Raw genomic sequence first — 18,472 nt, 5'->3', positions numbered from 1 at the left:
TGATTGAATATTATATAAAAAAAAATATTTAAAAATGACCGTCCGTCAAAAGTGTTGAATATTGTATTAATTGTACGTCAAATTGTTAGTTGATCGGCAATATACATACATAAATGACAAAATTATTTTATTTCTGTTTACTTTTATTATATGGGGGCATATCTTGAATTTATATACCCTATCTTTGCCTTTGTTTTATATAATTCTTTTAACAAATACGTAAATCAAATGGTTTTAAATAAAATTATAACCAAAATCAGTGTGCATTTATGATACTAAAAAAATATTTCATGTTGATTATGGACGGGCAAGTCCATAAGAAGACAAGCTGTTCTTTTTTTAATTTCGTTAATATGAAAGTGTGAGAAAGACTATCGAACATATTTTTAGCGATGTGTATTATAAAGTGTATTTTTAAATTGTAAAATTTAATTTTTTATGGATATAATAAAGATATAATAAATATTATAGTGGTGTTCAGGCGTTTCCATATTTTTTTTTTTTTACAAATGACCATTTCATAAAAATTGATCAATTTTATTTTGTTTTTCAGCATCGAATTGATAAGAATTATTCCAAATACACCATGACCATTTCATTTCAATATATAAAATAAACGTATTCACCGTATATGTAACCACCAATATTGTTATAATTATACTATGTTGTTACTGTAAAATAAATATGAGAAAATTATACAATGCAGTGATTTTACAACAATGTTATTGATTTAGAAATAAAATCATACCCCATCCTAGTTCCAAATTCAATTTTACATATGTACATATATGTATTATTATTTAAAAAAAATTTACCATAATATAAAGGAGAGAACAATCTGTAATCAAGCAATTTGTAAATATTTTCAAGTTCAAAATTATAAATATGTGATGAAAAACTAATGTGTTCATAATGATACTACATATCATGAATTTTTCAACTTGGGCTTATTTTTTAAAATGGACTATAGATTGGCTTATTACTACAATTTGTCTCCCATTATTGATCAAGATTTAAGCATATATACATTTTTCAGATTTTATTAAATGTAGGAATAAATTTATACATTTTTATTACAAGGTTTTTCTATATTTCACTTCGCTAACGATTCATAATCAATTTCTACAGTCTTCCGATCGTTTTGAAACTTATTTAAATTAGCTATTAACTATCTTTCCTACTCCTCTTCCTATATTTTTGTAAAATTTGGTTCTATTTTTTTTATTATTTTATCTATCCATTGACAAAATAAATATTATCTTCCATTTATTGTTGGATTCGTATTTCTTTGTTTTATTATTTAATTATTGCATTAAGGGGAAACGCTACAATTATTGTTCACTAGGATTTTAATGCCGAAAATATAAACATTACTGAGAATCTCATTTATCTGTGATAGTGCTCCTGTTCACTGAGAGCATATATACATATTATTTAAGTATTTTTTAGCTTAAACAACCAATAACTACACAGTGGCCAACAATTCTTGATAATTTTGATTATTAAATAAAGGGTTTGAAATTAAACAAAAATTTTGCAAAAAATAATTACTCAAAAATTATCTAAAATAGTATATATTGCGTATAAAAATGTTTTAATAATTTTATAAAGCTGTAAAAAGCTAATAAAGTTATTTGCACATTACAAATGACATTTGACAGGCGCATGGGTGCTGTCTATGACACACATTGGAGAGTGTGAGTCTATGGCTCAGCAGCTGACAGATCGTAACTGTTTGCCAACAGGGCATCCGCTGTCAGCCACTGTCAACTTTTGCCGCTCAGCTGATGCCGTTTCAGCTTCAGCACCAGGTGATATCACTCAGCCACCATCACCAGACATGTCTTCGTGGCTCAACTTCAACCAAAGTCTCTCGTCGCTGAAGGGTCAGCTGACAAGTCTCGCCAGCGAAGTACTGGCGGACGATTCGACCGCGCCCCCATCGGGGCAGAGCACCGACTCTGACGATCAAAACGATACCCTCAATCGGCTGACGCAGCTCCAGGAGCTGTGCGACGCCCAACAGAACGAGGTGAGACCACATGACAGCACTGTCATTCACAAAATCACATCACACACCCAACTGTCAAATCGATAGAGGTTATGTACACAACTAATAAAATCGACTTTATTACATGGATATATTTTACTTTTTATATACATAAACTTGCTGTAAACCTTTCAGAAACCTAATTGAATGACTGATTTATAGATATACAAAAGTAATATGTATGAATTAATAGTATTGACTTTAAACTATGCACTGTAATTGATGTGCACACTAACATTGAGAAGTTTATGTACAATTTCTAATTTTACTATAATTCATTTTCTGTCTGTAGTAGCTCTATATTTTTTAATAATATATTTATTACATATATTAAATTGCAATTCATACATAATGTTTTTTCATATACATTTGAATGGAATGAATCGTCATAGCAACGATATATTTCATAGTTCTATGGAATTTTAAATTACTTTAGTTTACGATACAGATACATATATTAATACTATTTATAGATTTATTCATTTTAAAATGTATATATGTATGTACATATTTACATGATTGAATTACTATTTTGTGTTATTTGTAGATAGAGGCAATCTTAAGCAGTATATTTTTACCATTTATAATGTAAACAAACGCTAATTGATAACATAAATACGGATTTAAGATATCAATTAATTTATAAATTTGTTCACATAGTTGAAGCGATTATATATATATATTAAAACATAGATCAAATTTGTAGTAGGTTTTTTTAACACGAATGATTTGTGCAATGTAAATTTGCATGCATATTTTTTATCACCATGATTTCGTATACATACATATATGTATGTATGATTAAATTCTAAATGTATTCAAAACATTTGTTGCGTTGCAACACAAGTGTTAATCTTTTTTTATAAAAACATTTTATTATATGATCCGTGTAAAGATATTGCATCAGTGTACAACATTTACATACCTGTTGTCAGTTTATTGCATCTTTGCATTTCAATCCACCAATGATTTTCTAAAATTAGAATTTCGTTCGAACATGTTTCACTCAAGATTCTCGCTTACAGAGATCGCCGTTGAGGATTGATCGAGCTCGGCGCTTATTCGATTGATTAAATCGCATTCGATGCATCCGCCCGAGTGCACAAATTCAAATGTGCATCTTGAACGTCCGCGAGCGCATATAATTGACTCTATTCATCGTTTCGCAAATTATGCACATAAATCCTGTTCCATTTCGAATGCGGAGATCGGCGTTTTTGCGGAAGTTGATCCCTTTTTTTTATTTTTGTATTTATTTTTGCTCGCATTATGCAAGGGTCGACCTAGTTATTTCGAATGCAGCTGTGTGATTTGAAATTTTATAATGTTTAGTGTATGCAACGTATGTACATAAACAATGATAGCAATTACGTAGGAGTGGCCAAGGGTATTATCGGTAGTAAGCGTGAGAATTTATATTTTGAAATGTGTTTATATTATATTTTTAAAATAATCTAATATATCCGTGAAGGACATTCATATTTGCGAAGGGCAAATATATATATATATATACCAGGGCTGTAAAGTCAGAGTCGGAGCATTAGAAGCGGAATCGGAGTCAGAGTCGTAAAATCTCAACCAACTCTAATTATTTTCTTTAGTTAATAGTATTATGGTATGCGTCAACTAAAGTCTCCAATTTTATTGAAGTAAATTCATTATTAAATTTAAATATAATAATAATCATATATATGTATAACCAGTATCATATATTAACCAGTAGCGTGGTCTAGTGGTGAATGTTGAATTATCTCGTATTTGATGTTACGAGTTCGATTCCCGCTAAGTCTCGCTATTGGCCAGACCTTGGTTTGTCAAGGTCGATCGTTTCTTATCGGAATTTGCCAATTTTTCTGGTTTTCATTGAAACGATTCCTGTAAAATTGGCGTTTCCTTCCCAATTTTCTGTTGCGAACCTTTAGTTATTGTTATATCTTAGGTTTCGCCATATTGCTCACCATAGATGTCTCTGTGGTTGTTTATCGAATATAAAATTCGTATTGTTACATGAAAGTTATTTATCGTATTAATACGATCTTTGTAATATCTGACCATAGATGTCAGATATTGTTTAGATTTACATGTATCTATGTAATAATTATGTGGATCAGGAAGGCGCATTTGGGGTTTACCTGTTAAGCCTCCCTGGTATATTTGTATATATGTATGTAAAAAATAAAATAAATATAATTTCGCTATTCTGTGTGTCTGTCTGTCTGAGATAACGCTCGCTGTACTATATAATAGTCGTTTCGATTCGACATATGTATGTAAAAACACTGCCAACAAATATTACGAATATAATACGAACATAATAACAGAGCGAAAAAAACTTATATATATACTGTTTGCTACCAATGTTTCCTTTAGGACAATAAGTCTCTGAGCATTTAGCGCCATCTATTGAAAATTTGTTTAATTAATTAATTTTTCTATTGGTGTTTTATATCGTTGACATGTAGGTAGGTACATAGGTAGTTTTTATCATTTTTTTTCATATTAAACAATTAAATATAAATATTAAATTAAATATATTTAAAAACGTATTTGAAAAATCGAACAAAGGACCGACGCATTTCTTTTAATTTTTTTTTTATTTAATAACTTAATGTGCCCAATGATATTTCATCGGGCACAGCACTAGTTTCTTTATAAAAATCATGAATGAATTTTTATAACATTATAAATAAAATTGTTGAATTGCAAGTATTTTGATGTGTCGTGGCCAAAACTGTTTCCTCCGTCTAATCCAATTTTTTGATTAAATTGTCATTTTTCTCTTTGAAATTCATACAAATACACCATGAATATACTTACTTCTTATTTATACCTATTTTATTACCTATAATTCAATAAATTGGGTTAAATGTCAGTTTTTAGTGATTTTTTTAATTCCTTTAATTTTTTATATCTTGAAAATTGCTTTTATTTTTACTACTAACAATTTAATACGTTGGCTAGTCGATAATACTAAAATCGTTCAAGCTTGAGTTGGAGTTCGAAGTCGGAGTTGGAATCATAAGATAAATTCATAGTCGGAGTCAGTAAACTTTGAAGCTACTCCACAGTCCTAGTATATATAATATGTCAAGTATTCTTTAAGTCTAAGGCGGCACCCAAAGAAGTTCGGCATAACAAGGAGAGATAAAAAAAAACAGAATATGTAATTTTGATTTTTAAATGCTTTTTATTATTACGAAATTATGTTCACAATACATATGTATCTATTTTAATAGCTACTGATCTACTGATCATTTTTTATTTCACAATTTAATTTAATTTGGTTAGTAATCATAGTATTATATTATTCTAATGTTAATGTACAGCATAATAGGAAAAAGAGCTCAAAAACCCATTAAACAGAATATGTGAGTGAGAAGTATGACAGGCAGTTGATATAATAGAAAGGGTTATGAGATTGAAATGGCAATGAACTGGTCACTTAGCTAGAAGAATAGACAAAAACAGTGCCCGAAAGAATGTACATGGGTGTAGGGAAGGCTCCAAAGGAGATGGGTTGATGAAATTCGAATAATTTGTGAGGTGAGATGGATGAGAATTGCCAAAAAAAGAGACGAAGACTGTTGAGGAGGCTTCGGATGTCTGTAAATGATGATGATATCTCTTACAGTTGAAAATTTTGATCAATCACATATGTATACTTTGCAAATCTGTAACAAAATATTTTTCTGATTTCAAGTGATCAATTTGAACGTTCATATTTGTTATGAAGATGCTTTTAATTTGATTACTAAGCTAGAAAGTACATATCATCATCAGCCTATATCTCAATTGTATCTCCGGTTGTTTCTATATTGAAAAATTTGCATCAAAGTAATTTTTGAAATTTTATATATTTCTCTGTTCAAGTTTGTTTCATTGGATATTTCATATTAAGTCATTTAATCAAACTATTTCATTACAAATTTAAATATCATCAAATTAATGCATCTCCGCCGGACCAAAATATATTGTACTTTTTAACTAAAGTAACTTTTGTCTACTCTTAAATACTTGAATGGACATCTATTATTCTTAAGTCACTTGATTTATCATTCGGAGAAATAACAATACATATCATTATGTATAATTCTAGAACTAATCATGTCTCCGCTAGATATTGTATGAAAAGTTTTATGACTTGAGATTTCATATATGAAATTTAATACTTTTTTGTTATAATAATGTTTCTTCTCACATTATAATTATAATGTTTTTGAAGCTAACAAATCTTTGATTGGTTTTATATTGAAAAATTTGCATCAAAGTCACATTTTGGTTCTCATATATGACATTATTTTCTTTTGGCTGCTCGAGAGAATATATTTCACTAAATATATCTTATTGTGTGGTTGCTTTAGTAGAAGTAGTAAATACTTTTTTTATATTAAGGTCAAATAATAGACATGTCTGATAATAAAGAAGACGAAATAAAGAGACGTATGAAATTAGGATAGAGTGCATTTGGACGAATGAATGCAGTTTTTAAATCAAAAATGCCACTTTGCCTGAAGAAAAAGATCTTCGATCAATGTATTTTGCCAATGATGACGCATTGATGTGAAACTTGGACATTGAATTCCAAGTTGCTATACAAAGTCCAATGCACTCAAAGAAGTATGGAACGTTGTATGCTTGGCATTACGAGAAAGGACAGGAAACGGATTACGTGGGTGAGAAGTATGACAGTGGTAGTGGATAGAGTGAAGAGATTGAAATGGCAATGGGTGGGCCACGTGGTTAGAAATGGACGAAAGGTGGACAAAAGAAGTACTAGAATGGTACCCGAGAGAATACAAAAGGGTAAAAAGAAGACCGCATGTAAAATGGATAGACGAAATTAGAAAAATGTGTGGGGTGATATGGATGAGATTTGCGCAAAACAGAGACGAGTGGAAGTGTGTTGAAGAGGCCTTCATGGTGAATGGCTGTAGATGACGATGATGATGATGTAGTTGCTTTATCTAAAATCAAATGAGCAATTCGTTTTCGTAATGTTTTTAAAATATAACAAAACATTTGCATCCAAATGACTGTCAATCTAAAACGGTATTTTGTCCGAACACATTGGCGAATGTAATATATATATGCAGGCGCGGCTCATGCATAGGAACTGCAGCGCTGCAGCACCCCCAGAAAAATTACAAAAAAATCGCATTTACAACTTGTATTTAGATATATTTGACATACTCATTAATAATGATTATGTCAAATATTTAATCACTCTTATTAAATTATATTCACAAGTTGTAAATGTATACAAATGTGATTTTTTGTATTTTTCCTGGGGGGAGCTGCTGCGCCACAGTTCTAGGCACGTGCCGCGCCTGTATATATTTAAGTATTGAAATCATTGACAAACATGTCAAAATCAAGATTGAAATGTTCTATTTTCACTTCATTCACAATCGTAAATATGCGTCGAACAATACCCCAAGATTTGACAAATATACATATGCATTCAGGTCACAATGATCCGCTTGTTACAAAAGGTGACTGACAACAAAACATCAGGTCATCTATACATCAGGTCATCTATTACCCACTGGAAGGTGAAAACGACATATCTGATCCATATTCAATAGCCGCTGGGACATTGGACTCTGAAGATGAAGTATTCAAAGCAACGGCTGGAAACTTCCATGCGGCGGGAATTCATTATACGTTTATTTCGATGCTCGCGTTCGGTGACCGTTGGATTACATATATTGTTCTGGAAATTTCGGCTAATTTTATTGTGTTATCAGTTCGATTCCACGTGTATGGCGGTTCGTATATTCCCCCACGGTTATAATAATGAAACTCGGGACCGTTGTGTACACTGCACTCGAAAACGTTAAGCGATCACACATAGATTAGCCGAAATAGGTATAACACGTATTGATCGAATGTTGCGATACAGCCAAATAAAATATTCGTATACTATTTTATTGCCGAGAGATTAAAAGTCACTCCGAGATGAGATTCGACTGTTTAACGGCTGTTTTGCTGTATATTATGCAATTTTTTAATTTACATACTATTTTACTTTTTCTCAGTTATTGTTTTGTATTAGAATCTTATATGTGCAATACAATAATCATTTACATAGTACTAATAATATAATACTAGTGTTGTACCCGATGAAATATCATCGAATGAGTGTTGGTATATTAAGTTATTGAATAAAATAAAATTAAAAGAAATAATTCGGTCATGTGTTCGATCCGCGTGCTTTCGAATTTTGTTCAAATACCTTTTAAATATATCTAATTTAATTGTTTAATATGAAAAAAAGGTAAAAACTACTTACCTACATGTAAACAATATAAAACACCAATAGAAAAATTAATTGATTAATTAAAACATTTTAAATAGATGGCGGTAAATGCTCAGAGACTTAGCGCCGTCTATTTGCCTGGAGGAAAAATTAGTAGCAAACAGTATATATAGAAGTTTTTTTCTTTTGTTATTATATTCGTATACGTTTTATTGGCAGTGGTTTAGCTGTGACGTACATATGTATGTCGAATCAAAATGAACATTATCTCAGATACACAGACAGAGAGACAGACAAACACACAGAGTAGCGATATTATAAATATGATATATTAATATAAAAACGGAAGGTATGTCCGTACATACCTGATTAGCTCTGTAGTTGCGTTAATGCTAACCACTGAGAGGTTCCCGGGCTCAAGCCCTAGGTTGACTTTAATTGGAGAGAATTTATTTAGAGTATTTCTGCAGTGCTGCTGGTCAGACTTGAATATTTGTGGCGCAAAAGTAGTCGTTTCCTACCAGAGCTCGCCAATTTATCTGAATTCATTGTTGATAGGGTTCCTCATCAACCATCCTACCTACAATTTCAATATAATTTCAAATTTATAATCTATAAATTTGTGTATGCACAAGTTTAATTACCATAGGTGTCGCTTGGGGGTAAAATTCGTAATAGCATCGTGGTAAAATACTATTTTTTTCTAAATATTGTTGCGTAAGGGTGGGTTGACGATCCAAATGAAAGCCCAAAGTCGCTTCACAGCATTTATTGAATGATTCAGGAGGTTCACGCGTAGCCAGCGCTCGTTCCAGAATGATCTGATATTTATTTTATTTTATTTTATTGTTACAAATCAATATACACTCGCCATTACAGATTTGCTCCAATGCGACGGGTGTACGTTAATGAAATACAGAATACATAAACAATCAGAAATCAGAAATGGCCTTAGTACCTCCTTATAAAGGGCAAGTCGCTCACTACAGCTTCCCCGATCCGTTTTTTTCTCCATTGTCTAGGCACGTACAGTTTTACGTGAGTCTCACGCTCTCAGGGTTCTAAGAATTCTACCGACCACGTAGTCCCGCTAGGCCAATTCTGGGGTCTCCATTGTTAGCCCCCCGAATGCACTTTAGGCGGCGGATAATCCCCATAGTGATCCCACGTTACATTATGTATGTCTTTTGCATGGACAAATATGGGGATTTCAAAAAATATATTATATACTTTATAATCATAAACTGCTCAATCAAAACTGCCATTTCTTGTCTCAAAGAAAGTAACGCGCCAAATTGGGAGACCGAAAATTGGTAATTTATTACCAAAATGCACGAGGTCTCAGGACAAAGCTGGCTGCGTTTAATTGATCCGTTTCTACTACATATTTGTGATGATATGGTAGCACTAACGGAAACATGGTTGACTTCATCATTTTTTGATGCTGAACTTTTTGATTCTTCCTGGAGGCTGCATCGTCGCGATAGAGTAGATCGACGTGGTGGTGGTGTATTATTTGCTTGTCGTGATTGGTTTCGGTCAGTCCGGATGACAAATTTTGAAACTCTATCTGGTGAGGACTTATGGAATTCATAACTTGAAAATCATAATCGAGAAAGAATATTACGAAATACAAAAACCTTGTAAACATTCATGACGATAAACGATATATAATAATAATTATTATTATTTTTAGTTGTTTGTGTATATATATGTTTTGTTTTTGTTATGTCTAATTTATTATTTTGTTTCTTGTCTTTTCTGTTATATTTTTGACCATTGTGGCGCATTAGGAATTCCTGTAATGCTACAACGGTCCAAACTTTAAATAAATAAATAAAATAAAATAATTATCAGAAGCTCATGTAGGAGATCGCGGCATGAACACTGAAGAAAAAAACACGTATACACGAAGTTATATTTTCTCATTTGTACGTGGATGGCAGGTAGCATTCAACATGAATCGTGTAATCCGTGTCAATGTTTATAAAGACTGGTTTACACCGGAATTTCTGAATTTATAACCATAGCAGAATTTCTCCCTAACTGCTGAGTATATGTATTATAAAATATTATATATTATTAAATCCCTAACTGCTGAGTATATTAGATTGTAGCTTGGCATTTAGATTGTGAGCATTACATTTTAACAACAATGAAGAAGATGGAACTAGTTTTGGAAAAATACATTTATTAATAGACTTCTTTTGTTTATTGTTGCAAGATATATTAGAGAGTCTACATAAACACACCTTTACAATACTCAAAATCTTCGGCGGTATTGATCTAGGGTTTGTTTGGATTAGCTACAATTTTTATACCTGCTTTCTATTGGATTTGTAAATAATTCTAGTTGGAAATGTTGGCGAAATTTTCAGCGTGGCGGGCTTTCAACAGAAAAGACGTCAGCATTCAAAGGGTTAATGCATCGAATAGTATGGACTAATGATATTTTTAAATTGAATTTATCAAAATTATTTATTGAATGATGACGTATTTCGACTTAGCCAAAATGTTTTATTGGAGTATTTATTTGCCTTTTAATAACCCCGCATTGTTTATAGAAGTGATACCGATCCGATATAACTTTTCCATATTTGTACTGCACATATGAACAAATAATCCCCGTGGGGTTTTATTGGAGTTCGCTCTTCAGGGGTATCTCACACCCCCGTTCATTTTCAAGTCCACAGATACACACCCACACAGAGCGTGTTATAATAATAATAATTCGACACCCATAAGTTAAGTCTCCGGTTAAGTTTACAATAGGTGTGCTTTCCCGCGCGTCGCTTTATCGCTCCGCGTTATCGTTCGGCAAATATGCAGATAAGAACCGGAATACCGGGTGTTCGGGCGACAAAAACCGTGTTTTATTTTATCGCTCAAGTCGTCCGGTGATTAATTTTTTCAAATGAAAGAGTCGGAGTTGAAGGGGTTAAGCGGTTGCGGGGCGATGTTTGGTACATTATTGCATGTGCATTGTGTTGGCGTATTGATGGTAAGCAACCTTGGGTGCGTCATTACTCGGATGGGTGACTCTTTGCGTATTCCCCCCGCCCTCCCTTTTGTAATTATTTGTATGTGATATATTGTAAAAAAATCTTTTGTTTGCAGATTAAAACTTTGAGGAAAGAAAATGCCGAATACTATTTGCAGAAGACCAATCAGTCGACGCCTAAGGTGAGATTTTATTTCTTTTAACGTTTTTTTCCTTTTAAAAACTAACTTAAACTTCGGGCTCATCTAGGTAATAATACGATTGCAGGCTAAATGCAAGAAATTTTCAACGATAAACGAAAATTGGCGTCTTAAAATCTCACGCTAGCAGTATTTATTTATTTTTTAACCTAAATTAAATAAATACATTAATTTTTTTTTTACATATATACCAGGAAGGCCTTAGAGGTAACCCCAACGCACCTTCCTGGTCAATTACAAACATTGCAGCATTTTTTTTTAATTATACAAGTCGCTGAATTACGAGACACTGAAAAACTCGCAAATTAACGAGACATCTATGAATTGTACATAAATTTTATTGTACATTAATCAATCTCAAATAGTGGTGACATAGTAGGTAGGAAGGATATTTAGCCAATTTTACCGGGAACCGTTTCAACAATGAAATCAGGGAAAATTGGCAAACTCTGATAGGAAACGATCGACCTGGAGTCACAAATATACAGGTCTGACCAGCAGCACTACAGATATACTCGGAAAAATTCTTTTCAATCGAGGTCAGCTCATGGGATCGAACCCGGCGCCTCTCGACGCTAAGCAGAAGCTTAACGACCGAGCTATGCTGCTATTTAACATGCAGCAATTTGTTGGCCAACCGTTTAGGCAATTTATCGTAACGAAAGTCACGACGATTCGTCGTAACCACAAATCAGTGCGTACAGGCTATTGAATTAGTCAAAATCAAAGTCAACCATGATCAAATTATAAATATTTTATCAATTGCAGCTTGATATAAATCTCGGAATTAGATCTTATTTAAAATATTTCTTAATCGCATGATAATATTCGAAATGAATTTTCCAAATAAAGTTCGGTGATTTTGATACAAATTTCTACGACGGAAAAATCACCCCGTCCGTTAGTGTCATTTATAATTTGAAGTGCACCTCCATGTGCGTTTTTCAGTGGATAGTCAACTATTATAGCAAATATTGTTGTTGATAGCAATTTGTTGCTGATACACTTTTGTTGCTAATGCAATTTTTTTTCTGATACAATTTTATTGCTGAAGCAACTTTGTTTCCAATAAAAATTTGTTGTTGATGCAACTTTGTAGTTAATAGACTTTAGTTGCTAATACTACTTTTTCAATGGTACAACTTAATTACTCATACAACTTTAGGTAGCAGCATAGCTTGGTGGTTGCTTTGATGCTAACCACCGATAGGTTCCCGTGGGTTGACCTCGATTGAAAATAATTTATTTCGAGTATTTCAATGATTCCAAATTTATATGTACAAGTTTAATACCCAAATATGTCACTCAAGAGCAACCCGATAATCTGAGGAAAATATAAAATTTTGTCTATCGGCTATGCCGCCTTTCCCAATTATAAATAAATATATAAAAACTTCGTTGATGATACAAAATTATTGCTGACACAACTTTGTTGCTGATACAATTTTGTTGTTATACTTGATTCGATGTAGAGTGAGATTTACGAGAACCGAGCATACTGTCGCATTCGTGCAATGTGTTGTAACATTGAAAGGACGTAAAATAATTTCTTTTTTTCTTAAGTTATTTCTTATTTAACTATATAATATTATTACAATATAATTCAATGCAAGGTATTTAACAACATTACTATAAGTTTCGCTGTCCATAACATGACGTTGACAATTACTTTTATCGTCTAAAAATATAAATTTCCATTAATAGAAAATATATACGCATTCCATAAATAAATTAATAATAGCAACAACTTACGTATTTTATATTAAAATTTTATTAATGTAAATATTTCAAAATACGAAACACGAACTAAAAAATAAAACTCAAATTCTAATCGACCTACGCACGAATAATGTTGTATTTTTTGACGAAAAAGGAATACGAAACTGAAACGAAATGTAATTGGCCATCACAGGTTGAGTGGGGGGCGAATGCGACGGCATTTAGGTACAATTTTGTTGCTGGTATAACTTAATTACTGATACAACTTTATTGCTTATACAACTCTATTGCTGTCACAACTTTGTTGCTGATACACTTTTTTTGCTAATACAAGTTTATTTCTGAGACAACTCCGTTACTGATACCACTTTGTTGCCAATTAAATCTTATTTCTGATACAACTTTGTTTCTGATACACGCTATTGCATTGAATTAGCTAGTGCGTATGTTCATACATATGTACATACATACGTATATATTTACAACGTAAACAATTATAGAAAAATTTACTATTGTATAATTGCTAAGTAAGCCATGAATTGCGTGTTTCCGACATGCGTACATACATATGTAGTTTGTGACTCGTCTGTAGTTGTCGCATTCAAACGCACATGTCCCTCTGTGGTTTTGTGCAATGTCATCGAAGTGTGCCGTTTTGTGAGCAATTTTCGCATATTATTTTCAGTATATTGACCGTAAAACGTTCGTGAAAGCTGTCGCCCCCATAGCGCTAGCAAACATACACACACTTGCGATAAGAGAGCCTTATCGTATAACACACAGGAAAATGTCGGGTGAAAAAAAAAACCGTTACGCTCGATTATCTCGGTCGTTTTTACCCAACCGTTCGTTCAAAAATGTAGAGACAGATTAAGAAGCAGCAATCCTGCACATGCAACGAATTTGTCACTAATTGTTACATTTCTTACAAATCGGACCAGCCTGCTGACCTAACGCTCAAATCTGTTGATTCAAATGATCGTTTTTTTATATTTGAAAATGTTGACGCTCTCTGATAAGTTTGCGCCATTTTTCCGTTATCTCCATTCTAAATAGGGGAAAACTAAATAAAATATCGGGAACACCTGGATACTGAAGTCTTATCAATTTTCAAATTCGTTGTCACAAATTGTGGCAATTTATTAAAAAAATATACACATAATATGGTGCACCGACATCTCAGCGCAAACCAACTTAGCGCCGACCTTTCGGCGCAGAAAACTCAGCGCAAAATCAATTTTTTCAATAAGTTTTAACTTAGTTGAAATACAAGATATGGTCACCCATTGAAATGCACGATAATTTAAATCAATGGTCGATAAATACGTCAATACATACATACATATACGCGTACATTTTAGTTATGAATAGCAGAACCCATCTAGACGAGCTCGCGAACTTTGGTCTAGAATCCGTTAATACGTAAGATTTTTTTCTGTGTATCCTGGTGTGGAAAGTCTTTTTAAGAAATATTTTTTGCGGAACTCAGTTGAGAAACCCTGATTTTAAAACATAATTTTTAGGGAAAAAATCGAAAACCAAAGATCCCGACAATTTCAATATAGTAATTATTTTCGAAAACGCATTTAGAACTAATTGAAAAAAATGATTTTGCGCTGAATTGTCGTTGCGCTGATTAGTACATGCGCTGAATTGTCGTTGCGCTGAGTTGTCTGCGCCGAAAGGTCGGCCCTATGTTTAGTATGCGCTGATTTGTCGTGCCACCACATAATATACATATGTATGTATATAAAAATATAAATAAATAAGCTAGATTTCGATTCAAATATAATCATTGAAATTGGCAATAAAAATTATATTTAGTTTCAATCATGGTGTTGTTTAATGCTATAAATATATTTATAAAATTATTACGAAAATTTTGTAACTATAATAATAGTATAATGGTAAAGTCACATACTCGCATAGTTATTTATATGGTATGGTATTAAACTTGTACATACACATACATAAATTTATCTTATATACAAAACCGAAACGAAGTCTGTAATTTGTTTCTGATTGGCTGTCGTCAAAGTCGTTTCTGATTGGCTGGATTGGTCAAAGACATTTGTGATTGGTCGGTCGTTAAATATATATTTTTTTCGATTCAAATACCTATATATGTAAATAAATCTAATACAAAAACTTTATTTTATGAGTAGATTATTTTAATGGTACGACTTTTTAGAAGTACGGGTAGCCGTGGTGAGCGGACGGAAAAGCGGCGGTCTCTGCTCCTATTGCCGAATAATACCGAGCGAAGCCGGGTAGCACCAATAATAGACAATAAATTTGAAGTCATATTCAAATAGTATGTAGGGTGGTTTTGCCAATTTCATTAGGAACCGTTCAACAATCAAGTCGGATAAATTGCCAAACTCTAATAGAAAACGATCGACTTGGAGTCACAAATATTTAAGTCTGGCCAGCAGCACTACAGATAATACTCGGAATAAATTTTGAACCCACGGGAACTTTTCGGTGGTTAGAATTAACGCAACCATCGAGCTATGCTGCTGGATTTTTATTTGGTTGAATATATCTCATCATCATCAACTACAGCCATTAGCAATCCACTCGAACACGCTTATTTTGTTCAAATCTCATCGCACACATTTTCCTGATTTCATCCACGCATCTCTCTTGTGGCCTTCCTGCAGCCTTTTACATTCTCTCGGGTATCATTCTAGCACTTCTTTCGTACATCTATCGCCGTTGCGCATATGTACATGCATATAACTTAAATGTATAGATTTATACTTAATAAAGAATTGCTAAGTTTTCTTATTGCTCTTAATAAATAAAATCAATACGTTACACTTTTTTCGTTACAACAGAATCGAACAAATTTTGTTATCTCATTCGTTGAAAGGCTGATCAAACACTGCAGCGATCGTCAACATTTTCGGTAGAGATTCGAATACACATCTCAATCAAACACAGACACACATAGATTATTTCGTTGAAAAAAACTTTTCAAACCGTTATTTTTTGCACGTGTGCGCAAACAGTACAAAAAGTTACACACAACGAAGACGTTTATCAAAATTTTCAGTTGAAAAATTTAAATCGGCAGATAAAACATCTATCTATATTGCCTATGTACCTATTTAAAAAAAAATGTTTTAGCCGTTTTAGCGTGTTCGTATAATAATGCCATTAAATGAAGTATGCGAGACAATTCTCACATAATTTACAATATTTCAGGTAGCATCCCCCGCAGTCAATCTAATCTACGTGATTGATGCTTGGCAACGCAATCTCTCATCAGATAAAACTATTGATCCTGAATATATTATATTGTTGTTTGTTCTAATCACGACTATATAAAAGGCTGTCGACGTGTACCATTTCTGCTTTTTTCCATAACGCTTCGGCCGGAAGTGGCGCTTTGCATAATTATTCAAAGTTCGACAATTTCTCCACGTTAATTCTACAAAAAAAAAAAAAATAGACGGACGAAGAGAAAGAGCGTTCCCGCATCCCATTCGAGGGAAAGAATGGGTCAATTTTAAATTTAAATTTTGTCGGGTTTTTTTTCGTGCGTTTCAAGATTTTTCTACGGGTCGATCGATATCTGTCAGCCGAAGTCGAGGTAAGCTTTGTCACTATTTTATAAACACTTCTCAAACTGTATAATGCAATAATTCCACGAAACCCACACCCCGATTTATTTTTATCTAAACTTAGATACATACATACATATGTATATACCCTTTTTTTAGTAATGTAAACTGAATTTTACAGACCGCTTTTATTTGTTGACTGTCACGTAATATCTCGAGAAAATTTTCCACTACATACATACATTCTAAAAATATAATATATAATTGAGTATATCTATACAACCCTTTTTTCACAAAAAAAAACTACATATGCAATGTATTAAACATGTTCTCTAGTACGAATATTATATTCATGATTTCATTGCATAATATTTTTGAAATGAAAATTGCAAAACTATTGTTGAAATGATAATTCAAATCTATAGTCGGATGTTTTGTCATCGTAAAACATCCGTGATTGTAATATTTACAATTTGAAAATAGTTTTTAGTTAGCACATTAGTTAGTCAGAGATAACCAATGTAATATTATCACTCGTACGTAATGTACCCTAGTTGATAGATTCGTTTCTATTTTTGACCTGTTAGAGGCGCAGACTCACTGAATCGTACGGCACGCTATGTCTAAATAGACTCTAGCTGTGATGGGCGTATGCTTATGTCATTCTTAATTTTACGATGTTATAAGTTTCTTCAAAATATGGGATACAATATCAAATATCAATACAAAAACATAGAATATCACCGAAAACACTCTAGGTGGTGAAACGAATTTTTACGAATTAAATAGTCAAGTATCCAGAAATGTATTCAAATCGTCTCACAAGATGACTATGTTTGGTTTTAGTATACGTAAGGCTTGCTTTTTTGCCAGTTTGTATATGACTTGAATTATATTCAATTAATATTAATCCTTTCGTACCTAGCAAATTTTTAATATATTGCCCAAAATACTACGATTCATTAATTAATTACTATTATTTATTATTCTATGTATGTAGATATATTTATTTTTAATTTATACCAGGAAGGCCTAACAGGTAACCTCAATGCTCTTTCCTATCCAGAATCATTGTACATTTGATACAAGTATTATTAGTATTATATATCAATTAACATCCACATAAACATATATGGTCAAATTTGTGAATTGGCACCATTTTTTTTTTTTTGAACAATTTAGCGAAATTCAGAAAATACATATCAATTAAAATCCATAGAGATATTAAATGGTGAAATTTGTAAATTTGCAGCTTTTTATACGATTCAGCGAAATTTGATATTGCTGAAAACTCGAGATTTGCGTAAAAATTGATAAGGTTGCTAATTTGTTGGAACCGTTTCAATGACAATCATATAAATTAGCAATCTCTGATCGACCTGGAGTCACAAATACAAGGTCGGGCCAGCAGAAACCAGTGGGATTTGAACCCGTGACCACTTTGTCAAAGCATTGTATGCTAACTAATAGTCTTATTCTGCTGGTTAATATATTAGTATTATATCACTATATTACATTTATTTATTTTATCATTCTTTTCTATCATCTATATATTATTTATAATATATGGACGATGGGGATCGCACTATTCTCCCTATTGTCTGGAATAAAAAGATATTATGTATTATTATTAAAAAATACTCTTAAAATATTTTTAAACATTTTATTGTATGA

General features: G+C 32.3%; 1 protein-coding gene across 1 annotated transcript in view; it reads left to right on the top strand.

The window, feature by feature from the left end:
* The first annotated feature begins 1,689 nt into the window (after positions 1–1,689).
* Positions 1,690–18,472, top strand: part of Gmap (Golgi microtubule-associated protein) — a 48,411-nt gene continuing 31,628 nt past the window's right edge. The window contains exons 1-2 of the mRNA XM_077427596.1: positions 1,690–2,032; positions 11,427–11,492. Of these exons, the coding sequence (XP_077283722.1) occupies positions 1,706–2,032; positions 11,427–11,492 (393 nt within the window). The 5' untranslated portion in view covers positions 1,690–1,705. The remainder of the gene's footprint in view (positions 2,033–11,426; positions 11,493–18,472) is intronic.

Source organism: Arctopsyche grandis, chromosome 3 (assembly GCF_051622035.1).
Source record: "Arctopsyche grandis isolate Sample6627 chromosome 3, ASM5162203v2, whole genome shotgun sequence".
Lineage (NCBI taxonomy): Eukaryota > Metazoa > Arthropoda > Insecta > Trichoptera > Hydropsychidae > Arctopsyche > Arctopsyche grandis.
The sequence above is the reverse complement of the archived record's forward strand: the minus strand, read 5'-3'. Positions and strand labels throughout refer to the sequence as shown.